General features: G+C 46.4%; 3 protein-coding genes and 1 non-coding gene across 4 annotated transcripts; 1 reads left to right on the top strand and 3 right to left on the bottom strand.

Moving 5' to 3' along the window:
• The first annotated feature begins 469 nt into the window (after positions 1-469).
• Positions 470-540, top strand: LOZ57_005164. The gene has a single exon. It is a non-coding gene; the product is annotated as a tRNA-His (tRNA).
• Positions 541-1,052: 512 nt separating this feature from the next.
• EFT2 (translation elongation factor 2) lies at positions 1,053-3,945 on the bottom strand (the record flags this gene model as incomplete). The annotated part of the gene is made up of 6 exons (XM_049254195.1): positions 1,053-1,070; positions 1,130-2,905; positions 2,960-3,615; positions 3,681-3,738; positions 3,816-3,831; positions 3,938-3,945. 6 exons carry the CDS (start codon positions 3,943-3,945, stop codon positions 1,053-1,055), a joined length of 2,532 nt encoding a protein of 843 aa, XP_049106848.1.
• Positions 3,946-4,853: 908 nt separating this feature from the next.
• CSF1 (Macrophage colony-stimulating factor 1 receptor) lies at positions 4,854-14,507 on the bottom strand (the record flags this gene model as incomplete). The annotated part of the gene is made up of 3 exons (XM_049254194.1): positions 4,854-14,268; positions 14,334-14,369; positions 14,425-14,507. 3 exons carry the CDS (start codon positions 14,505-14,507, stop codon positions 4,854-4,856), a joined length of 9,534 nt encoding a protein of 3,177 aa, XP_049106847.1.
• Positions 14,508-20,572: 6,065 nt separating this feature from the next.
• On the bottom strand, positions 20,573-24,673 carry LOZ57_005161 (uncharacterized protein; the record flags this gene model as incomplete). Its single annotated transcript, XM_049254193.1, has 2 exons — positions 20,573-24,181; positions 24,248-24,673. The coding sequence occupies 2 exons, from the start codon at positions 24,671-24,673 to the stop codon at positions 20,573-20,575; spliced, it is 4,035 nt and encodes a 1,344-aa protein (XP_049106846.1).
• Between the last annotated feature and the right edge of the window lie 330 nt (positions 24,674-25,003).

Here is a 25,003-nt window from a genome sequence, read left to right as displayed (position 1 = left end):
TGCCAGACCATACGCAGTATTCGTAATAAACGCTCGATGGCACTGCAAGTCCTTCCAGCTCTTCTATGTCGGCAACCAGAGAGATACACATTGACGCTGAGCCTGTAGTGATATTTTCTTTATTCCGGCAAAATTTGGAGGTTCAGGGGCAATGTAAAGGGATCTAGGTAGAGAAACATAGATGCTATGTAAGCACATCCATACATAACTTGGTGGGTATAAAATTAAGATGGTTACCCGCGAAAGATACTTTTTGCAGATGAACGAGGCTGTTTGACTTTTGTGCATCATCTCTTAGTGTGTCTGCCGTATGCTTCTTCTACATTCTAACACTCTGTTTGTTTAGGTTTCAGAAGTCATGGCTGTGTTGTAATCGATAATTGAAAGCGCCATGCTGCCCCCACCTAGTCTGAAGTTTCTTTGCTTATGTTGATAACCCTTCTTGGTACCGGCACTAATATCACAACAGGGTGGTATGGTCTAGTGGTATGACGTCGCGTTGTGGCCGCGCCAGCCTGGGTTCGATTCCCAGTACCGCCAAATATCTTTTTTCCTTTTTTTTTTTGACTGGAATCGGAGGTTTTGACTTGGGCTGCCTTTAGTGAAAAGGTATTACAAAATTTGAACGTCGCAGTGTTAAAAACCACCCGTACGGATTACTGCATGATTTGCCAAAAAAAAGTTCTGATGATAACCACTGTATTGAACATCTCGATTCTTTCAAATTAACAGCAACAAAATAGAGAAAACAGTGACTATCGACAATCTGAACTTCAAGGAAATACATAAGGGAAAAAGGCAAAAAATAACCATAAACCACCCCAGCTCCTGGTATTCTTTCTGCCCCGTCCATGGGTATTTGGAGGACCACCCAAGCGAGCAATCTGCCTTTTTGGTGCTTTGAAAACCCATGTCATACGAAAATCGAGACATCCCTGGCTCTTTTTTATCATGTCTTCGTTACCAGATGCAAATCCCAGATCATCGAACTCATAAAACGGACCATCAAAAATGAAATCCTCTTCAAGAGTCTAATCATCGCAACAAGCTTTTTACAATTTATCGTAATACTAAGAAAAAGGTCAGTACAGATTAAATTGCAGTGCCCTAAAAAGACATGCAAACTTACGTTCTCAACGCCAGGAACGACGTCCTTGATACCCTTGCGCTTACGCAGCTCTTGCACGACTTGACCTGGTTTCGTTGTTGGGTCAAGCGGGGAACCGCCGGGAAGAATCTGCCAGTGGTCAAACACGGACTGTGGGAAGGCTTGTCCACCAGTGGCGGAACGGAGGTCGGCAGAGAAACCGAAGGACTCGTTGACAGGCAAGTAAGCCTTGACAGTGAACAGAGGAGTTCCGGGTCTTTGCTCTTCAGCGAAAACGTGACCACGGCGGCGGGTAAGTACACCATAAATACCACCCATGGCTTGCTCGGGAACTTGAATCTCGACCAAGAAGACAGGCTCAAGCATTCCAGGTTCAGCCAAAAGGGTGGCAGCATAGATAACACGACGAGCAGTAGGAATGATCTGGCCACCGCCACGATGGATGGCATCAGCGTGAAGAGTGACATCCAAGATGTTGAAGCGAACGGATCTCATTGGCTCTTCGGCAATAGGACCATCTCTAGATGCCCATTGGAAACCGGACACAACGGAGTCCTTGATTTCATTGAGGTATTGAACAGCTTTAGTTTGATCGACAACCAAGTTAGCTCCATTAGTGTCAGGGCCGAAGCACCAAATCTTTCTTGCGTCAGTGACATCCCAGCCGAAATCATCAGCCAAGATGCGGGCGCGCGCCTTGAAATCATCACGAGGGCTGATCTTGCCAGACTCAATGGCCTTTGCAACATCTTCACCCAAGGGTTCGGCCTTGACATAGAGACGATTGTGCTTGTTTGGAGATTTGGACAAAGCGGTAATGCTGGACTCGGCACCAACAGTTTCTCGGTATGAGACGACTGGGTCAGAAACACGGAGAGGAACGCCAGCGTGATCTTCTTCAAGATCCTTCAAGCAAATTTCCAAATGCAATTCACCAGCACCAGCAATAACGTGTTCACCAGACTCAGAGATGTAAGTCAGCACGCAAGGATCCGATTTGGAGAGACGCTTGAGACCTTCAACGAGTTTGGGCAAGTCATTGGCGTTTTTGACTTCAACGGAGCGCTGAACAACAGGAGAGACGGAGAACTTCATGACCTTCAAGTTGTGGGCGGTTTCGCTGGTGGTGAGGGTACCAGATTTAAGCAAGAACTGGTCAACACCAACCAAGCCAACAATGTTACCAGCAGGAACATCCTCAATGGGCTCGATGAAACGGCCCATCATAAGAATAGTACGCTGGATTGCCTTGATGTGCAAATCTTCCTTTTTGCCAGGGGTGTAATTTGGGCCCTGAATACGGACCTTAAGACCAGAGCGGACGGTACCAGCAAAGACACGACCGAAGGCGTAGAAACGACCCTTATCAGAGGTCGGTACCATTTTGGAGACGTAAAGCATGAGAGGTGCCTTGGAATCACAGTCACGGATACCGATGCAAGCCTCATCGTCGGCGGGACCCTCATACAAAGTATCGGCACGGTACTTCTGAGCTGTGACAGGAGACGGAAGATGAAGAACCATCATTTCCATGAGAGCATCAGCAGCTGGAAGGAACTTCTTCATGATGATCTTAAGGAGGGGCTTGCCCTCCAATTCCTTCTCTTCACTAGACAACTTAATCTCAAGCTTCTCGAGGAGGTTTGCAATGTCATCCTTCTTTGAGTGAGTGATGGCATTGAAGATCTTGAAAATAGGATCAAGGATAAACTGGTTGAAAGCACGCTCGAGCTGCTTGCCTTCGTATTCTCCGTTCTTAGTCCACTTCTTGGTGGCGGGGTTGAAGTAGTTGTCACCCTGCAAGCATCATTAGTACAAAATCATCACTGGTTAGATTTTGGCTTGACTTACCCAAAGACGTTCCATCATCTTATTTCTGTCAACACCGAATTTCTTGGCATACTTGACAGCGAATTGTCGGACAGTGAAAGCCCATCCATGAAGACCGGATCCGAAAGCAACAGTACCTTTGTAAGGGTAGACTTGGACATCACCAAGGGCCGGGTCAAAGTAGGTGGCGATGATGACGTTGACGGACTCAACAGTACGCGAGAAGGATTGGTAAAGGTCCTCCTTCGAAACTTGAAGTTCAAGAAGAGCACGGTCAACTTTGTTAATGATACAAACAGGCTTAATACGTTCACTAAGAGCCTGACGCAAGACAGTCTCGGTTTGAACACAAACACCAGAAACACAGTCAACGACGACGAGAGCACCGTCGGTGACACGCAAAGCAGCAGTAACTTCAGAAGAGAAATCAACGTGGCCAGGCGAATCGATCAAGTTGATCAAAAATTCGTTGCCGTCGACCTTCTGTGGGATATCCTTGATATCGTCCGGGTCCGGCAGGTGGGCATAAAGGGAGATAGCAGTAGACTTGATGGTAATACATCTGTCCTGCTCATCTTGACGAGTATCTGTAAATCGCGCTTCACCAGCCTTAGCAGCAGAAATGATACCAGCTCTTTGAACCAAAGAATCGGTCAAAGTAGATTTTCCGTGATCGACTATGGTGGCGACGATTAGTGTGTGTTTCCAGCCTATACGTTCCCCTGGAATCGGCTATACATACCGTGAGCAATGACGGACATGTTACGGATATTGGAAGGACGATCCATCAGTTGACGGATCTAAATAAGACATTGTCAGCATGAGGTGTGTATGCTTCGAGTGTGTAACGCCAATAGCGGTACGTGTCCTTACATACCTCCTCGACCGTGAAGCTATACAACAGCAAGAGTTAGCAAAACGCTACATGTTTAAAACAGCGGGCAAGAACCAAGAAGTATCTTCGCAAGATGTAAGATCGAAAGATATGCAGCGACTTACTTGACCATCTTGACGGTGTTCTAAATTTTCAATGCCTTCGAGGCGGGGTTTGTTTTGTGGCCCAAAAAGAAAATATCAACTAAAAAGTAATCAGGATCGAGAAGAACCTCGACCTGATCAGATTTCTAGTTGAAGCAAAAGCCCTATAAAGTCAAAGATCAGCTCAGTGGGAGTTGACGACAGACTGAGGATGGCTCGGGGGGTGGAGGAGAAGAAGCGAAGTGGGAGAAGCGAGGGGTGGTGGGCGTTACTAATTGAGATTTTTTGCCGATTTCAAATCTTGCGTGGGTGGAGGGGTCACTAGTGTGCCCTGATTGGCGCAGCTGTGTTAGTCAGCAACACCTTACCTGCCGCCTCCCCCGCACTTATTTGTCTGGATGTACCTGCCGTGTACCCCTCGCTGGGACAGCACGCCAAATGGTACATTCTTTTGACTTGAGCGTATGGCTGGCTTCGCGTTGAGCATCTCAGTTGCTACAGAGTATATTGTTGACTTGCAATTGTCTTCTAATGAAGCCGATTGTTGACCTGGAGCAGACCTGAGCCGCATACTCCGTACCGCCAGCCAGAATAGTTGCTGTTCCCAACCCCAATATGCAGATTGAGTCAACTGCAAGCTAAATGCCTAAGCAACGAATGAGAGCTCTCCGAGCCTGATGCGCTCACCGCAACATCACCCAGAGAGTGGGCGGGCAGATCGTTAAGGAAAGCTACCCTAAACGGCTCCCCGGCTGACCCTAACCCTAATCACGACCAACCAACTCCGTACGAGGCTCAGCTTTCAAAAGATTTGGGATCGAAAAATACTTTTTTAACTCTTCAAATCTATGGTAACTATATAAATACACTGATGATATCCTGGAATAATAATAAATAGCGCCGATGACTAGACCCATGGACTCTGCAGCTCCCTCTTTTATGACCCCAAAATTTTAGAGTATGCATCTTCTACATCCTTTGCCACCTCCATTAACGTCACAATAATAATCTGATGCGTGATATTAGGGAGTTTATCCCTGTGTAATCCAATCCACTCCAGTGGTGGGGTCGCCTCGCCCATGTCTCGCAGCTGGGGCGTTTCAATCACTGGGGGTTCTAGCGCTGTGTATGTGTACTTTGATTGTGGGACGTTTACCACAGCAGTGATCTTTTCCTGGCCGCTGTACTTCCCGTCTTCGCCTTTAGGCTCTCCTGTAATTTGAACAGCTGCCTGAGGAAGGGGCTTGCCGAGCCGGTTTGCCAGTGCCCGTGAGTGTGTATCCCACATGCCTCGGATGAAGGCGATACGTGAATAATTCCAGCCAACATCAACCTTGCCTTCGAAGAAACTCTTGAAAATGTAATCAATATGATTTGATGCTGGGACTTGCCAGGTCTCCATGATGGCAACAAGTCGCGGTACTTTCAAGATCGTTCCGCCGCGTGAACCAGCCGCACGATGAGCGATATCAGTAGCCGAGAGCTCCTCAAGAACAATCTCGGTAGGACGGCTAACGTTGGAGAGAGCCACACGGAGTTGCCCAAGCGTTAGTCCCAAACCACTGTGTATCTTTCCTGCTTGAATGACCACGGAGAAGCGTGCCTCAGCATCTAGAGCTTCGAGTTTGAAAATTTGATTGTCTTGGAAAGTATTCGGAAATGCGCCAACTTTTATTTCTTGTAAATTTACAACCACGTTTGTTTGGAGAGATATGGGCATTTTCGCTTCATTCGACTCGTTGGTTACTGCTGCTAATTCAGGCTGTACATCTAAGGGAGATGAACCCACGGAGGACTTTCGTTGAATAAAAGCTTCGATCTCTTTAATCGAAGATTCGTACGCCGCTTGCTTATCTTGAACTAATCGCCGCAGAGTTTGGAAGAGACCCAAACCTTGGGAAGCCGTCAAAGTCGTGCAGAAGAGCTGGAATTTTCCTCCATCGAGGGTGCTCACCAGGCGATCATTGTGCAATTCTACTGTATCGCGAACGTTATACATTAGAAACTCAAAGGATGTGATGTCTGCCACCAAAAATGGCTGGTATTCAAAGGAGATCTTCGATTGTAACTGGTTAAACCCGATAGCAGCCTGGATGAGAGGAGTGTGGTATTCTAAATTGGACCCATGATCTATCCATTCAATAGACGTCCTAATTTTGAACTGAGAGAGTTTCACGAAACCGCTTAACCGCCCGGAACTTTGAACGTTGATGGCATCGAAACCAATGCAGAGGTTCTGCTCCCAATCAGAAGATTTCTTTGACGAAAGCCAGAGTTTTTTAATACTAAATTCTGACTTTCCTAGAGTCTGACCCAAGTCAAGCTGAACATCCAGCTGTTCAATAGAAATTGTAGAATTCCATGGGAACGATTCCGCTGACGCCATTTGTTGATATTGCTGTACTATGTAAGGTTGAGCCTCTGTAGGCGATGGCTTTGTCTTTTGTGGCTTAGATGGACGTTTATGTGGCGCCCATATCTCTTGAAACAAAAGGAAATCCTGTACTTGTTTGGCATTAATTCGAAGTCCTACGGGATTAACCTTAAGAATAGCCGAAATGCCATTGCTGGAGCTAACATGTTTGCTATTCATCATCGATACGACAATCGAATCGATATCAAAATTTGCCGTGGATTCACTCGAGTAAACATGCTTGATGGAAGCTTGCAGCTTATTAAAAGACATCAAGATCGCGAAAAATCGTCTCTGTTCCTCAGATTGCACGGTATTTATCGTAATATAGCTATCTTCGAAACGAGCGCTGGCAGCAACGCGAGCAATTGGTTGGCAGCTGAGGGTGAATTCCTGCTTGCAAATCCTAAGACCGATATTGAGTTTACAACGGCCAAGGATGGTCGTAGGGTCATTCGCTTCAATGGATTTTGCCTGGGCCCCCTTCTCACTAACTGGTGCATCAAGGGTTCCAGTAGTCTCATTTCCAGACTCTCCGACAACCTCAGTAATACTTGATGTAATTTCCGTAATAAGAGGTACTACAGTAGGATGGAGAACATTAGTGGACGCGGCAACTTTGATTTCCGCGTTTAGTGTTGGATCTTTTCCTTCAGCATCCTCAAATTGGACTTTGACGGCTACTCCAGGAGCTCGAAAAGTTGCGATAGATGCTGCATCGGACGCGAAGTATTGGCCATATTTGGCACCACTCTGTGGAACATTCGAATTTGAAGGGTCAATATGACCTTCAATACGGTGACCATCCCTGCTTTGTAAACTAACCTCAGCGCCAGCAAAATCCGCGTCAACCAGGAGCGACGATAGCTGGCCAATACCAGAGCCGCGGGATTTCGGCTTTTTCTCAGAGGGCACGCCTATATTCCATCGAGACTTGGCTTCTCGAACACGTTCGCTGGCTGAAGCTAACGAACGTTGAAGAATGCTTGCAGGAAGAATGAAATCGGACGTCATCCGAATATCCAAGACTTTTCCGGCGGCCTGGAAGGCGAGCCTACCTTGGTTACCAAGGGAGAGGTATGCAACGTCGAACACCACTTCTGGAAGAAGCGCAGAGTTTTGGGATCGTTTTCTCTTGTCTTTCGACATATGTACCATTTGGAGCTGCATTCCTTCAATACGAAGCCGTGCGGCACTTTGCCTACCGGTAACTATCTCGATTCTCTGGATAGAAAAAACAAGGTCTTCAGTCTCCTTTCCTTGAGGAATTTCGGTGCATGCCGACACCAGCCAGCTAAGTTGAATGTTGAGAAGATCGACGGAAAATATAGTGTTGAAAAGACCCTCCGATGGGCCGTCAACGCTGATTGCAGGAACAAGCGAGCCTTGAACTTTAGCCCGGGATCTGATGCGCCGCAATTTTCGCAGCTGTTTGATTTCCTCGGACACATCAAGCATTTTGAACCGTTCTTGAAGATGTGTGGCAATGTCGAGTATCACAGAGGCGGTCTCTGCGGATAAATCGACATGAAAGCATCTACTTGATAGATGATAATATCGCAAGGTCTCTCCCCTGTCATTTTTGCTAGACGTACCAGATAATTTGGCGCATAGCTTCAACTTTCCAAATGACTGGGTTTGGTCTTTTTCACGCTTTCTCACATCAAAAATCATCTGAGAAAGAATCACTTCTAGCTGGGGCAAATCAAGAAGCGAACCGTCAATGTTTGTGTTTTCAACATTAATCTGAACAACACCAAAGTTTAGGTCCATGTCAGCAAATGAGTTTTTAGATCCCAGACTAGGGGCACTAGAATGGATACTTAGACCTGCAAGAGTAAGTTGCAGTCTGTAGATGGGTGTTGGCTCCGTTGGACTGAAATCCACAGGAGCAGGGTCCGGTTGCCGCAGTAGATCGTCAATGTTTCTTTTCAAAATTTTTATATCATGTTGCAAATCAGACGTAAAATGAGATATTTCTGGCCCTCTAATGGTACCTAAAATATTCCTCACTGAATCGGCATCCACCTTGATAAGCTCAATGGTTGAATATATGTCAAACGCACTTCGGCTATTCGAGGTGAATTTTACAAGACGTCCATTGATTGGGGGAATGGCAAGGGATGAGATGATGCGTTCTCTGCCCTCCTTGTTAGACTGAAGAGTATGAGTATTGTTTTTGATATCAAAATCGATCTGAAACGAAGAAGTTGTTTTCGGGGAAAGGGATAACCTGACAACACCTCCAGACATCCAGTACGTAATAGACGGAAGTAATAAGAAGCGAAGCTCATAGTCATCCAAGAAAGCAGTCATATAGAATCGATGAACATCCGGTTTAGCAATTCTTTCTTTCGATTTACTTTTCGCATCAAGGTTTGTGACAATACCCAAGATACCTTTCACTTCGTCTTCCAGAAAGCGATCAGCAACCTGTATCAACCCGAGAGGATCTTCAATCATGTCATATTGTAGACTGCGGCATTTAGCGTGGCATTTCCATTCATGGATTTCATGAGAGTCCACTTTGGTGAAAGAATGGGACAGGAACGCATGTGAGTTAAAAAGTCTCCACAGCATAAGCCGTGTTGTTCTGCTTCTAAGCTCTGCAAACGCGGTTTCGGAGCCGAAAAGGATACTTAATTTTTCTTGTTGATTTACAGAGGTCTGCGTGAAGACAATAGAGCTCTTTAGGCCTTCTCCCAAATAAGACGCCGTTAAGTTAATGCTATCTAATATAGCAGACGCCTTATCGACCACTATAAGGACATGGAAATCTTTAGTTTCTTTCTTCTTGTTGGGTATGTTGGACGGGGCATCACAGCTGTTAGGCTGCAAGAAGATACTCATAAAATTATCCAAATTTTCCTCGAAAATTTTGATAAGCTCCCACCGTAACTTCAATATAGCATTAGAACAACGGTTTTCAACTGTAAGTAACCCTTTCGTAGGTAGGATGCCTTGTTGTGTATCAAATGTAACCTGGATCTGTGTCGATAGGTCTTCTAATAGAAGAAGTGCTTCGTTTGGGGGTGGATGTAGAAACAGCTGAGATGATCTCACAAAGACTGATATGTTTTGTAACATCTTGTCGGTAACTGGCTTTATTTTGCTTGGGCCCCAGATCATATTCATCACATGGCTCTTCTTAACATGAGCAAGATCCCAAGTTCTCCATTGATCAAAATTTGATAATACGACTGATTCACAATCTGCCGGGTAAGAGAAGTTATTGTCGATGCATTTCGACGTGAGTTGCTGTAATTGTTCTTGCGGTAGGCATTTATAGATATTGCGGAGTCTGGAAAGGATTTTCCAAGAGTCATGCACTCGCAAATGCTCTTCAGCCGCTCGTAGCACGTACGATGGCCTGGTCAGAAACTGAGGGTCAGGAGTCCTGGAGCCAAACTTGGTAAGGTGGTAAATCAGCGTATGCAGCCTTCTTCGGTGCGTTATAGTAGCCATGGAGTTAGAAATCGAACTGGTAAAAGCATCTAGACGTTGGAAGAAAGAGGCCAAACACTTAATATTTTCACTTGGAAAAAGCAGGTTAATATCCTGAATTTGTATACGTGCTGATATTGCCTTTTCAATCATTAACCAGAATAAAAATTCCTCGGTTTGGAAGGAAAGTATCATGTGCTCCCATGGGTCATTGAATAAACCTTTCACCACAACAGCTAGCGATATAGATTTGGCTGTGAAGTGCACGGTAAGCCCTTCTTGTTTTGGTTTCACATAGTCTTTTTCTGTTTTTGTTCTTCTACTGAACACCACCCGCATTCCGGACGCTTTTAAATCAAATTGATCCCGAGACATATCCATTCCTTGTCCCTCGGGTTGAGGAAATGTATTAATCAACCTGATTCGACAGATGGGCAATGTAAGGCCCAGATTCATGGATTCTTTCGGGCTTGTTAAACGTTTGGTATAGGTTAGAATATCTGAGACAACTGCTGCCTGTAGATCGTCTAGTACCTCAATGGGGTGAATGGGCTGAATGCTTTCTAGAAGCGAGGTTACTGCGAAAAGAGCTTCTGGCCGACAAAAGCCATGTATTCCAGATACAAAGCCAACGGAGAAAAATAGATGGTTAGTTTTGATGTCGTTGCCACTGAGGATCAAATCAGGAGTGTCGTTTTCAAATTTTTCATCTCTATCATGTACAACAAGAGGGGTTGGAGAGGGAAGATCGCCTCGATCTAGAGCAACTCTATGCAGAGGAAAATGCGGCATTGACCACAGGGTTAAGTTCGAACTATTAGATACCAATATTTTGCCTGTATTGTCTTTGGATATGGCATGGTATGCATCAGTAGAGCTCATTTGGCTCGCAGGGCGGTTTGAGCGAGCGTCAGAGTCTATACCCGTTGAGTTTGATCCTAAAAAACTGCTTCTGACCTGGCGCGTGGTATTGTTTTCTTCTTTGCTCACGTTCTCATATTTAGGTAAGTTGCATTTGTTAGGACCGACTGACATAGATGATAGGGAGGACCTCGAGGAGGTTAAATTGTCTCGGATAGGGGGCGGCATACGTGGGACTGGCATCGCCGCCATTCTATGCCCCTCGCTTATATTAAGTGGGCTACCCACCTGTTCTTCAGCTTCCCGTACAAGCCATGGAGTTCTCTGAGTGCGTTGGTCATGCACTCTAATATGATGTTGTTGAAGCGCTAGCTTTGTTGAGATATCTGCTTTACGTTCCACGACTTTCAGTTTGATAGAAGTTTCAAATATAGAATATGTCTTAACGGGGTGGGTCGGTCTAGTGTCTTGCTTTGTGGCTGAATTTTGGTCGATGACGGCAGCGGTGATATCTGGAATGGTTAAATTGAGGCGCATTGAAAAAGCCCTGCCTATCCAGTCATTGAGATCAATATCCACAGTTCCTGAGCTGAAAAGTAATGCAGCTGCATCCAATACCACCCAGACTTCGATAGAAGTAATCCTTGCACGCAAGAATATAATATCATGCAACACAAAAGGGTAGAGCGGGGGCAAAGAGTTTTCCTCGTCATCGATAGAATAAGCAAAAGATCTAAGTGCGGAAATGATGTTTTTCAAAAAGTTGGAAGAGAATTGTCCTACAATACGACCCACATCAAAGTCCCAGTTGCAAACGTAGGTCGGTTCGGCTGGTGGTAATCCGAATAGCCTGTGTCCGTATATATTCAATCCATCTATGAATAGGTCCGGCTCGGAGACTGAAGCACTAGGATTCAACATCTCCAGTGAAGCTGTCAAAGGGCTAAATGAAGCTTGAAGATCCATATAATAATTGGTAAACCTGACATCAGTTTCAAGGGTGGCAGCTTTAAAGGCCACGCAATTTAGTGTATCGTAAACGTTTCCAGGGAACAAAACCTTGTAGCTGTTTCCACGAATGTGTATAATAACATCGAGATCATTAGAATTAGTCGAGGTTATGGTGGGGTTGGCTTTGCTGTCTGAATTTGCAAGGTCTTGATACTCCTCAAGTGTTTTGAAGTGAACATGTTCACCAAAGTAATTTTCTTTGAGTTTAAGAAGGTCGTTCACGAGAAACCCATACATATATAAGCTAGCAGACGCCCCGAAAATGTCGAGAGTGAGAACATCTGTTAATGTAGAAGAAGAAAGGGTATTAAATGAATAGTTCCCAGTCATTACGAGGTTATCTAGGGAAGCTATAGAGGACTGTTGGATAAATGAGCGGTGGGTATTCCACAGGGGAGCTGAAAGCTCCACGGTGGTATGACTTAGATTGAGGTCGAATGGAATAGAATTCTGTTTTGGCCGGTAATTGACGGTTGGAATGCATACATTAGAAATTAAAGTCTCTGATTTGAAGATAAGGAAAGAGTTGTCATCAGTGTCGGTAGGGTCATTAATTATATTCGAATCGTTAACATTCAAAAAGAGTTTGGCATTGGCAGCCGAGAGACGAATATTATATTGAAATGGTAAAAAGGTGTAAAATTCGGAAAATGGCCCCGAAGTCCAGTCATTAACAAGGTCAGTAAATAGAAATATGTGTTCCCGGAGAACAAACAAGTCTAGGTCAGGGCTGTCGATGTCGAACGACCAGGTGCGCATGGTGTTCCATTCCAAGGGGTTAGATAAATCACAAGATATTTTATGGTAGGTAGCCTGCCATAAAATAGCGTGATTCACGCTGGTGGTCATTTTCGCACTTTGGAATTCAAGCAATAAGGTATTGCGGTAGCCACTTGAGGTTGCAAACATGTCCATCTGGTATTCGATTCTCGACCCGTGGCCTACTTGCAAAGCAATCCAACCAAATGGTCGAATATCAGGGCCATGGGCTCCTTTATCGGTGTCGTTACCTCGCGGATGGCTCTTCTCTTTTGTCTTCTTTAGGCGCGAAGCGCCGTTCGTCGCTTGGGATCTATTTTTCCATTTCCAGTCTTTGGAGGCTTCCCTTGTAGGAACACGAATATTGGTTTCATTTTCAAAGTCAACCAAGAAATTAAAACTACTGCTTTGCCGCGATTCTCCAATATTGAGGTGGCTTGCTGCTCTTGAGTCACGGTAAAAGTTAGGGAACAGCATCGCCTGCAGGTTGACTCGCTCCCGGTCCGCCCAGGGGCCGTAGTTGATCATTCCTCCTTTCACTATCAAATGCATACCCCACTCAGGCGGTACTGCTCCATTAATGTCATTTGCCATTCTCCGGTCAGATGATCCAGGATGGTTCTGCTGTCCTGACACTGTTCCTGGAATATCCCAATGATATTTCAACGTGATAGCAGGACAGTCTAGCAGTGTCGAAAAGCGCCCATATTCAATAGCATTCCAGCCTTCATGCTCATTGCGACTTTCCTCGTCAAGATAACGCGTAAGGCCCAGCCAGTGGGGCTCTGATGTGAGATCTTCCGGCATTGGGCGCGCGGATTTGGGCCGATTAGTCCCTTTACGAAATGATTCTACCGACCTCTGGTAATATGGTATTAGGTCACGCAGCTTGTGCCAGATTTTTTGCTTACGATGGGAACGGGTCCAATTGAAGTGGTGTGTTCTTCGGCCCCCAGTAGCAGTGTTTAAAGCAGAGAGTTGAGATTGCTTGAAGTCCGGATTAGGTTTCATTTGTACAAGCGGGTGAAACAGTTCGAATTCAAAGCATTGTTTGTAGAGATCGAGGGGACCTGAGGAGGCGGCATCTATTTTTCCAGCACATTTTCCAAAAGTAAACGTTAGAATGCTTTTGGTATATTGGTTGCCCACTATCAGGGCTCCTTTATGACAGCTGACCCATATAGGAAGCAAAGAAATGAATGTAGGTAGCGCTGGTCTTCCGGTGTCGGGTACAGACTCGGACTGGGAGGCTGAACTCCTTTCACAATTCATTCGCGCTTTTCGGTCAGTAACCTGTGACCCAGCACCCGTTTCTCTAAAGGAGTCAGGGGCAACTATGTTGGCCTCCCTTGATGCAGTGCCCGCCCGCCTACCATCTTCATTTTCAGCACCCATCGACCCGGCTCGGACGGAGTCATGGAATCCAGACAGAATGGCATCATACGCCGCACTTCTATTATAAACGAACCATTCGACGCCATGCAGTTTAATTTCCATTCGACAAGGAAGCAGGGTGACATTTCCAGTACCGTCATTTTCGCTGGTATTGCTCTCCTTGCATTTTCCTCCCCGCCTCTTAGAATTCAGGCTGGGGGTATTTTGCCTACTGCGCTCTTGAGTCAATCGGCTGCCCTGGACGGAACGCAGCCAGTATCTCCAAGTGACATAGCCTGATTGAACCAGGACCGTTTCATTTTCCCCATGGTATCGCACACCCTTGAAAAATATCCTTCCACCTAAGAGCGATACCTGGAGGGCGTGGATGTCTATGTAGATACGATAGTAATGCCACGTATATGCCCGGAGGCCATAAGAAAGTAGCGTCGCAAACAATCTATTGAAATAGAAGAGGAAGAAAAGGGTGCTTAGGCATGAGGCAGTTAGTAACTATTGGGCAATACTCTATGGAGTGCCCCGGAAACGACTCACAGAATACCGCACACAATCAGCTCAACTAGGAATACCCTACAAAGCTCTGTTAGCTGAGTTGCCTTTAGTTGATATCGACACCAAGACGTACCAGTTAAACTGAGGAACGGCTTCTAGGGGTTGAGCAGTAAGCTTGCCCTCTGCGATTATTGGCAGCCGGGTTGTTGACGCCATTAGGCGCGTAAATTTCGCGCTACATACATCGCTGAGAGACAGAGATGGGCTTCTGCCAGGTAGATTCTGTTAAGAGAGCCTTTGGGAGAGTTTGCAGTCAGAATCGCGTTCATGTTAGTTGGTTCTTGGCACGTGAATGACGCAGGCACGCGTGTGAGCTGGAGCTTCCATGTCCATTTGCTTTGTATCATATCAGAAATACATTACAATTCTTCCAATCAAGCTCGGCTAATGATATAGAAGTCCTCTCTTTTTCTTAGACATGGACTATTTGCGACCCGCCGCCCCCAGTACATTCCTTTACACCTAAGTTCAACAATGGAGCTCCAGGTATCATCTGGGGGTACGGGCACCAGCCTGGCAAAGGTGACTGTGATAGTTGCGGGCGTTGCTTCGTTAGTAGCATCCGTGCTATCTTTCGTGTATGTGTACCCTTCCATCGGGCCGATGAACCTCTACTAACTCTGTTTTCGCTAGGTCTATCTGGCTTCAGTTGTATGAGCATCGTGTGGCTGCAGGAATATTCAGCATAATAACATTTGTTATAGGAAAAATTATCGAAAGCCCCTGTTACAGAGATATGTGGTTCGAATACTCCTCATGTATGTGCATCGCCGATGGTCTATGTGCCCATGATGACTCTAATTTTCTCAGGGTTCCGATTTATTCTGTCTCATCTTGGACGAGCATCGTTTCGTTGAAGGCATCCTCTTGGATTGCCCCAATACGAGATATCTATGAGGTAAATTGGCTGCTCCGTACTTAGTTTACTCCTAACCCGGGCTTCCAGGCATTCACAATTTACACATTCTTTCAACTCCTTATCAACTTCCTGGGTGGTGAAAGGGCCCTTATTATCATGACCCATGGCCGCCCACCAGTGCAACACACATGGCCACTAAACCAGTGTCTCTCGAAAGTTGACATTTCTGATCCCCACACCTTCCTTGCAATCAAGCGCGGTATTCTCCAGTACGTATGGCTCAAGCCCATCCTTACACTAGTCACTATTATTATGAAAGCAACGAGTACATACCAAGAGGGCTACCTTGGCTTATCTTCAGGCTACCTTTGGACGGGAATTGTATACAATATGAGTGTCACTGTCAGCCTTTATTCTCTTGCGCTATTCTGGGTTTGCATGCACAACGATCTGAAACCCTTTAGACCCGTTCCCAAATTTCTTTGCGTAAAGCTGGTTATTTTTGCATCTTACTGGCAGGGATTTTTTCTGTCAATACTTCAGTGGTTGGGGGCGTTATCAAATGGTCCCCCGGGTTACACTCCTGACAATTTGGCTGCAGCGATTCAAGACAGCTTGATTTGCTTCGAAATGCCTATATTTGCTGCTTTTCACTGGTATGCATTTTCATGGCATGACTATGCGGATCCAAGGATATCAGCTGCCCGAATGCCAATTAAATATGCTACACGGGATGCATTCGGCATAAAGGATCTTATCCAAGACTCAAAGGAAACATTCCGGGGAGAGAATTACCAATATAGGAAATTCGACTCCGGGGACAATGTCATTGCTCATGAAGAATCGAACTCCCGCGTAGCGCGAGTAATGGCCGGGATGAGGTACGAGCGGGGCGGAAAGGCAAAATACTGGATCCCCAAACCTGGTCAGATCAATAGCAGGACACCTCTACTTCATTCGCCGGCATCAAGCCGGCGAGGATCGCAGCCATGGTCAAGAAGCAGTAGCGGGGACAATATCCATGGACCTTATACAGATATGGCACAAATTAATCTTGACGATGAGGATGAAAAACTCTTCATAAAAGCCCGTGAGCTGGAATTTGGTGATTGGAATGTAAGTGGAACATTAGTTAAACGTCTGCGCAGTACACTAAGATCACTACTAGTATCCCGTCATTACAGCGAATGAAGTTCCTAGGGACCAAATCCCCTCATTTCCGCCCACTTTGGGCATTGAATCTTCATACCAGAGCCGAACAGAGGCCAGTCAGGTGAGAAGGGCGGCGCGACGCCAAAATAAGGAGACCAAAAAGTCAAGTTCATCGGCTGGTAGTAATAAACAGGGCTCCAAAAACCGCCGGGCCGAAAACGAACCCAGCCTCGTACACAACCCTCATTCGTCTAGCAACGCTGAAATTCGGAACGAAGTTGCAGGGGCGCGGAAAGAAAGTGAAAATGGGCAATGGGACGGAGAGGCAAGACATTCGGTAGAAGCTCACCTAATGTAAGTTGGTACAGAGTACAGGCTCTCAATCTCGTATTCAATGCTAATATGGGCGCCTAGTAGGCCCCAATCTTCTAGCAACAACTCAATGATTCCTGAGAGTCATATACGTCACAGTAACAGCTGTCAAGTAGGGCACCTAGTTAGTGATGATGACAAGGACTCGGACGATGAAAGACAGCGGCTTCTTAGACATATTGGGGATGGTGTCTTTGACGAAGAGCGGAATGCTTGGAGTTAGTCACATGGGAATCTTCCCGAGGAGTTATGCCTGCAAGCTGGCCTTTTTTTTTTTTTTTCTTTTGCAGATCTGACTATATATCTTACTCTCTTAGCTAGTCAGCGTTTTGGACATTATCAAACTACATAGGTGTTTTTGAGCATTCAGTATTAGTTGCTTGAGTGGCAATCTGCGAGTTCTCAGGTTGACCCTCACCTCTGTTGAATTTTGATCTTCTGGTCTTTTTTTTTTCAGTCTGAAGGGGATCTCTTGGCCCAGAAACCCATGGCTCCAGCTGGAACTGGCCGTTCCACATGTACATGAAACCAGGGGTTAACGGCGATTTTGGCTTGACGGGTTTGACAGGGTCCGCCAAATGGCCCCTGACGATGATACACCGAACTCAAGAGCTTAAATCTCCCCGGGCACTGGTGCAGACAAACCCCCATCCTTTCATTAAACAGCGAACACTGCCTTCACGGGGTTCCAGCGACGACTTGAGCTTGTGATCCGTTGAAGTGGCCCATCCGCTCTAGTTAGCTACAGGGTTCAGAGCGATTTGCGTCTTCGTCACATCAACGCACTTCCATGACAGCCAATCAATGTGCCGCGGAACGCACGCTAAAGAAAGCCTGTTAGTCGCCCTCCACTCGGTCGGCCACATTAGTCGCCGTTGCAGGCCTTCGCGGTGGCTAGAAGCTTTGTTTGGCGCATGATGCTCTTGGAATGGGCCATAGTGAGCGCTGCAATTGGCGGGTGGCCTAACTTAGTTACCCTGCAAACCATGCCAGCCAGCTTGGGCCCAGTGAGACTCTCCGCCATCCAAGCAAATTCCTGGTAAGCCTGGGACGCCCCCGTCTCTCCCCAGAGGTTTATATGCAATGCTGTGCCCGCCGGCCCCCCACCACTCGCTCTCGCTTGTTTTGGGCCTCTTGCGCTGCCATAGCGACGCTTTTAGACGCCGTTTCGTTGACGGGGCTGCAATGGAACTGGCCTGCCGGATATAACTAGTTGGTGTCGATGGAGTGGGTTGGCTCTACATTAAAGGCATGCTTTGGGTGCGTTTGGCCGGACGAGAGTAAGCCACGCACCCGGCTTCATCGGGCGCGACGGCCAGGCAAGTCCTTTGTACACCATTCTCAACAATGGAATTGATTTCGCTAACCTGCCACCTTCAGTTGTTGAGAGAGTCGTCCCAATCTACCATAATCAGCAGCCGAGGGCCATTGCGCCGATGAAGCTGACAATTTACGACGAACTGCCCAGTCCGAGAGCGCCTAAACCATCCTCATTGCGCATGTCCAGTTGGTTAGGAGAGGGCAGGGACCGCTCGTCCAAGTTACAAAAGCGAAAAAGCCTGTTGAACGGGCCATCTTCACGGCTGAGCCGTCGACAAAAGCGCACTATAAGCGCACCCACTAATTTCAGACGAGTACAACCTGCCAGACGGCGTGTATCTTTTCGACCATTGGAGTTGAGCATATATATGCCTGGAAACCAGCTTCCAGATTTGCCAGAATTCAGCAAATTTGACGTCGAGTACCCAAGTATTCCATCCAGGGCGCATGATAATCCGTATTATCGACGGTATTCTGACACCCCATCAACATTCACTATTCCTCGCAAGCCGGTTGGCTCCTTGAGACGAAAATCGTCCCCGGTTGATAATCAAGACGCTTTCCTTGGGCACCGGAGTGCACGCTCCGAATCGAGGTTGTCGCGGCCTGCTACCATCTATCGAGAAAACAGCCGGCGTCATAATCGGGCCAGAAGTACCCCGATAATGTCCCCTACGCCGCGGACCTTTCCTGCTGATTCAACTACTGACGGCAGATCGCATGTGCCATCCATGCGGTATTCGTCCAGAACGGAATCGTCCTCCGCCTTTCCGGAGTTTGTCCTCGCTGACACCTACCGTGCCCCGATGCCTCGCTCTGATTCACTTGGGAACTGGGCTCTGGGCTCACCAAGCGGACTACAAACTCCTCCTACGTCTTTCAGTTCGCGTGGAACAAGGTCTCGAAAGCCTAGCGACTCTACGATCATATCAACTAATACCCTTACTGCTGCTTCCCGAAGAACACCCTCGCTAGCCAGTTCCTTGACATCTGCTGGCACACTTTACCAACCAACACCATTCCCAGAAGCCAGTGAAAAAACGTATGAGATAGCCCTGGACAACGCTATGAGACCCAAGACTGGCAATCCGCGATACGAGGAGACCTATCCGACCATCTACGAAAGTGAACAGTACCATTTCACACCGCCGATGTCAAACTCTCCGCGAATGGTTAACGTTAATGATATTGGGCTGGCGTTTTAACACCTAGTGCATAAATGGGGTTGATGGTGGGAAAGATCGATTGCATTGGGACGGACATTGAGGTATATTTGTGTTTGTTTTTACTATATTCCTGTCGGCTTTTTATGGGGCCTGTTTTTTTGGGAGCGTGATACCAACAAATGTTATAACCGGTGTTGAGGCTACATGGATAACGAAAAATGAGTTCAAATGGCTACTACTCTGGGATCTGTACTCTGTACTCCGTACTCCACAAAGTTCGTTTAAACCAATACTGCTAATTTTCCGCAGTGCTGGCGGTTAGTTACTTATCCCTGCAAGATTTAGGCGCTAATAGTTAACTACATACATACTTTGAGGGCGAGGACAGATCAAGCTTCAAGCCAGCCCTGAGTCGGAATACGGTGTAAAACTGCACACCACTCGAAATCCTACTAGATCTTAATTGGAAAAGAAAGTGGCCATCACGATCTTGCGAGACACAAGGTGCTTTGGGCACCTACTCCCAAAGCACAAAACGTTTCAGGTCGCCAACTTGACTAGGTGAAGAAGGGGAAAAGAAGCACGTCACAGGTATCTCTTGCGTGAAACCACCAAACAAGAGAAGAGAATTGCCACCCCAGTCTTTTCTAGATTAAAATTAAATGGGTCGCGATGTGTCTCAGGCGGAAGGTGTCAAAGTCAAGTAATGATAGTCGGTGCCATATTGATGGGCCAATGGGCTCCCTGAATTCTCCAAGATTTCTATGGCAACAGGAAAAATAGGTAAAACTTTACTATGGGATCATGGATTGTGTTCACTTGACTACACGAAATACTGTACTGAAGCCAGCCTTCGAAAAAGTAACAAATATTTCCCAAACGATGTGTCGGCCTCTAGGATCCTGTAGCACGTAGACAACAAGCCAAGAAGTTGGAACAGATAGACCTTCTGGTAGGGCATTGTTGAAGTAGCAGACTGCGTGAAGCAGGCTGGGATAAAGCCACTAGGTGGCCCGCGTGTATAATTTTCTGGTACTCTAGGAAACATAGTATAGGCTTCCGGATCTCAAGCCTCCGAGATACTGGCGCCCCGGCCTGAACCTATAATATAATGCTCCGCATGTTACCATCTTTAAGAGGATAGCACAGGACAGCAACTATGTCGTGTGAGATCTGATACAGAAAACTAAAGACGCCATAAATGTTCCCACCATGGAAATTAACTCGCTAGATCAAAATGGGTGGCTGTAAGTTGGATATATTGATCGAAACAAATATGAAAGCACAAATCTGAAAGCCATCCGAGTATAAGTCATATAAGTCAGATTACAAAGGCCTCGACAAAATGATTCTCATGATTCAGCAATTTCAACACTTCCAGATAGACCATATGCTGGCGGATTTTTCAAACTTTCGGCTTGTTCTGTTTCTGATACCGCTTGAAAAGCCAAGGAAACCTTGGAGCCGTGACTAGATAAAGATTGTTGCATTCGAATTTGGTCTAAGGACGGAACGCGTCTCGCTCGTCGCTCTAAACTGGGATTGGGCTTCTTACTCTGTCCTCGGCTTTGTATCGCGGCATCAAAGATAACATCATCCTTCCATTGATTCCATTGCTCGTAATGCTCCCGTTGCTTGATGGCAGCGTAACGGGAAGTAGTCTTGAGGGGTCTCCAAGCAAACCGACTGAAGCCGTCTGGCGGCAGCGTATATTCCAAATCAACAAATTTAGATTCTTTGCTCAGCTTGATGAGGTATGTAAACACATCTTGACTCTCCGAAGTTGCCAAGCGATGTGCGTGTGATTCCTGAGATGAAGCTTTCAAGCGAAGCAAAGGTACATCAAGCCAGGATTTTAAGTGGTTCGCCCTTTGCACCGAGTATGGGTCAAGAAGATGAGCTCGTCTATTGTCATCACGGAGAAACCTCACTGCAGCCTGAAGATTTGCGACTTCTTCGCGAAGTGCATCATTTTCTCGCATGACTGCTAGGGAGGCTATGGCATTTCCAGGAACAATGCCACCTGCACCTGCTGTGCTTCCATCTGAACCAGAAGCCCGTTTTAACTTTTCTAATTTGTTTCGATACTCATCGCGCTCTTTTTCAACTGTTTGTATATCTTTGGACTGCCTATCCATGATATCCAGTAACTCTGATTCCTTGGAGTGGGATAATTCAAGCTTTGACTCCATCTCTTTAACCAATGTAGCTTTCTTCCCAGCTTCGCGCATTCGAGATTCTAGGAGTTCAATTTTGATAGACTGCTCCTCGAAAGTCCTATCCTTGAGGCCAAGGGAAGTTGATGCTTTGCTAAGTTCAGTCTTTAGTCGACGAACCTCCTCCTCAGTATCGGCTGATACTGTTTGGTTGGACTTCAGCTCTTTGGAACGGAATGTCCATGGCGCTGGCTGACGTTCAAACTCGATAGTCTGGGAAAGGTCGGAAGAAACAGAGCTAGCATCTTCTATGCAGGCCCCAAAGGTTCGAACCTCGTTTTCAAGGACGGCAAGTGCGTTAGTGGCATCAGCCTGAGTCGCAGATAACTTGTAAATAGATGAAACTGTTTTCGACATGGAAATAACGACTTCACGGTACGAAACGGGCTCCAAACGGCCTTCTTCGGTGATTAGTAACAGCGTGCTTTCGCCTGTTCGTCTTGCGATTTCCGATATTCTTTTGCCTACCTGTTCAATCTTTTCGAAGATCTCTGCAGATGTATCCGACAAAGACAGAGAACTTGATCTCAAATCATCCAGAGATCGGGTAATTTTCCCCGTCGCAACCTTCAGGCTTCTTGTCTGAGTCGTCAGTGAATCTATTTTTTGAAATAATACCGGCCATTCATCATTTTCCTCTTTGATAAAAGAGTTTACCTGCAATATGGAACTCATGTGGGACAAACAGGAAGCAGTATGGTCCATATATGTTTGTGCTAAGGCACATCGCATATAAACATCATCTGCATGAGATGCCGTGTTTGCTGGGATAAGAGTCTCTGCAAGATGGGAAAGAAGTGAAATTGATCGTTGCAGCTCATCTGTACATTTTTTTTCATTTAACTCAGCCTTTTTTAAACTATCAATAGAAGAATTCAGGATTCGTTCGACGGGGTCCAACTCATGAAGGGCACCCTCGAATGTGGTGAATTCTTCACTGGAACAGCCATGCATAAAACGCACAAACCTATCACAGAGAAAAGATATCCAAGTGAGTTTCTCTATTAGGTCATAGGATAAGAAGCTATCTGGATCCAAGGATGTCGAAGCTGATGGTTCGGCTAACTTTTCTCGTACAGCGTTACCCATTATTAAAGCCTTGTAGGATATCCGTTTAAAATTGAGTAGAGCAAGAACTGGATTTCGCTCTGTGTCAAAATAGGCCGGGAGATACTCCTTGATAATTGCTAAGTGCTGAGCAGATTCCTCAGCTTCCATCCGTCCCAATTCAATGTCAATGGCCTTGACTTGGGCTTTCGCGGCAGAGGCTTGAAGTTTCAAGTTCAGATCAATCATTGCTCTTGAGCGAACAGATAAGTCGCTTGCTTCTGTCTCTGAAATTTGCTGAGAGGCTCGCATGTCCTCAAGATCACTTTGAAGATTCGTCACCAACTCTCTGAATTTCGATAAGGTATACTCCAAATCCTCAATGACCTCATCTTGGTGGGCGAGCTTGCGACTTTGTTCAAGATAAACGCCATCCCTGTAATCAATCTCTTCTTGAAGTTGCTTTTCAGTCTCCAGGTGAGTAGCTTCAAGCTCATCGCTTAGCTCTTTTAGGCTCTCTAAATCTTCTATGGTAGCTTTTAGTTCACCAATCTGTTCCTGGTAATGCATGTTTTTCTCCGAAAGCTCTTCTATCATCTCTTCGGCACCTAATGCTTCTATTTGTTGCTTTAGCTCTTCCATATTCGCTTCAGTAGTCACAAGCTGTTCCATTGTTCGTTCAAACTTGGCTTTCAGCGTATTATAGCCTTCCAAGTCTTCTTCGAGCTCTTTTATTTGGCTTTTCAAGTCTGCTTCTTGCTGTTGTGTCATATCACGAAGGCGGATCAAGGCTTCTTTGAGTCTCTCGTTGGTTCTTTCCATCTGTAACCATCCTTGGCTTGACCGTTCTTCCGGGCCAGTAACTTGACCTAGCTCCTGGTTTTCTTCCCTGAGAATATCTATTTCTAGCTCTAATTCCTCTGCTTTAATTTTTAATGCCTCATATTCGGCTTTGACAGCTTCTGAAACTTCTTCCGCCATTTCTCGATCCAAAGTCGCCATCTCCAGAATAGAATCATTTTCAGCTTGAAGTCTTTCGATTTCTCCTACTCTTGCCTCCGCCTCTTTGAGCTGTTTGCGAAGGTGCACGATTTCTTGTTGTTGGGGCTGGTATTTCGCTTGAAGTTTCTGTATTATCCCCTCGTACTTCTCCTTTTCAGCTTGTATTGTTTCCAGTCCTTTCATTTTCTCCCTATCCTCTGCTCGTTTCTTTTCCAAGAGATGGTACTTTGCTTTTAGATCCTCTAACTCTTTGACGGTCGAACCATTATTGGGTGTTACTTGCCGAGGAGCGGTGGGTGACAGAGACGCTCGCGAGACGCCAGTGGAATGGGGAGACCCATCTTGTGGTTGAAGATATGAAGAATTGATTCTTACAGAAGCATCGTTTAGTTCACTTGCAGGGCTTCCCGAGCTATCTGAAGCAACACCCGCTAGTTTCGGGGATGCCCTTCTGGTCGTGGCTTGTCCTGGCCGTGGCTGAAGTCCGAGCCTGGATATCCTGTTGGGCGTGGTTATTGCTGGCTGTCGCTGACTCTTTACGGTTGTAGTAGCAGGAGTCAGAGGCGGTATTGAGGCACGATTTGATACGGAGGATCTAGTTTTGGCGGAGGGTAAAGGGGGTTTGGATGCCGAGGTCGTTCGGGGAGCGGTGATAGATCTTTCTGATAACTGTTTTACGGGCGACTTCGTAGGAGACTATACATGAATACTGCGTTAGATGGTGCGAGATACAAAACCCAAAAAAAAAAAAAAGGAAATTACCCTCAGAGTCCGGCTAGGCACTGTTGATTTAGGGATGGGTGATGGACTAGAGGTATTCGAGCTTTGCCTTTTCATGGATACCACGCTTGCTCTCCTTGCTTTAATGCCGGCCGCTGCTGTAGTGCTGGATGCTCTTCCTCTGATGTCGACGGGCCGCTGGGCAGGCGTGGGACCCGGCTTCGAATCGTCCTTCTTTGGCTGCTCGAGTATCGCTGTCACTGCTTTGGGACGGATAAACATTCCATAGTTTTGCTCGCAGTCGAAGTAGCGCTCTCCCTGGATAGCGCCATCGTTTTTTCCTGTCGGCTCTTCAAGTTCAATTCCAATCCACTCCTCAGGAGCAAAATGTGTCTTTCCGATAAAGCGAATAATGGCACGTCGATTGTCGGGCAATGAAACAATTTGGCCTACAGTGTAGCCTGCCATAGCTGCGGAACTCTACTGAGAGGCAACGCACGGTATCGCGTTGAATCCACGGATGAGCCCTACATAACAAAGTGCCTCTTTAGGCCGCCAGGCTGAAGTGGGTCGAACGCCAGGAACTGGCCTAGCGTCAGCTCTCGAAGCTTATGACTAATCGAGTCTAGTTCAACCTTGCCCGTGACCTTGCCAAGGCCCTTCTAGCCGGGCTGTTTATGAGGTTTACGAAGTACCTCTCCCATGGTGCAAGGTCACGGGCACCACTCTCAAAACCAGGACTAGTTATGTTCTCCTATGAATGTACGGAGTACACTTTGTGCTCAGTACAGACTGTAC

Source organism: Ophidiomyces ophidiicola, assembly GCF_022830035.1.
Source record: "Ophidiomyces ophidiicola strain CBS 122913 chromosome Unknown scaffold_24, whole genome shotgun sequence".
NCBI lineage: Eukaryota > Fungi > Ascomycota > Eurotiomycetes > Onygenales > Onygenaceae > Ophidiomyces > Ophidiomyces ophidiicola.
This window is presented reverse-complemented; position numbering and strand designations above follow the sequence as displayed.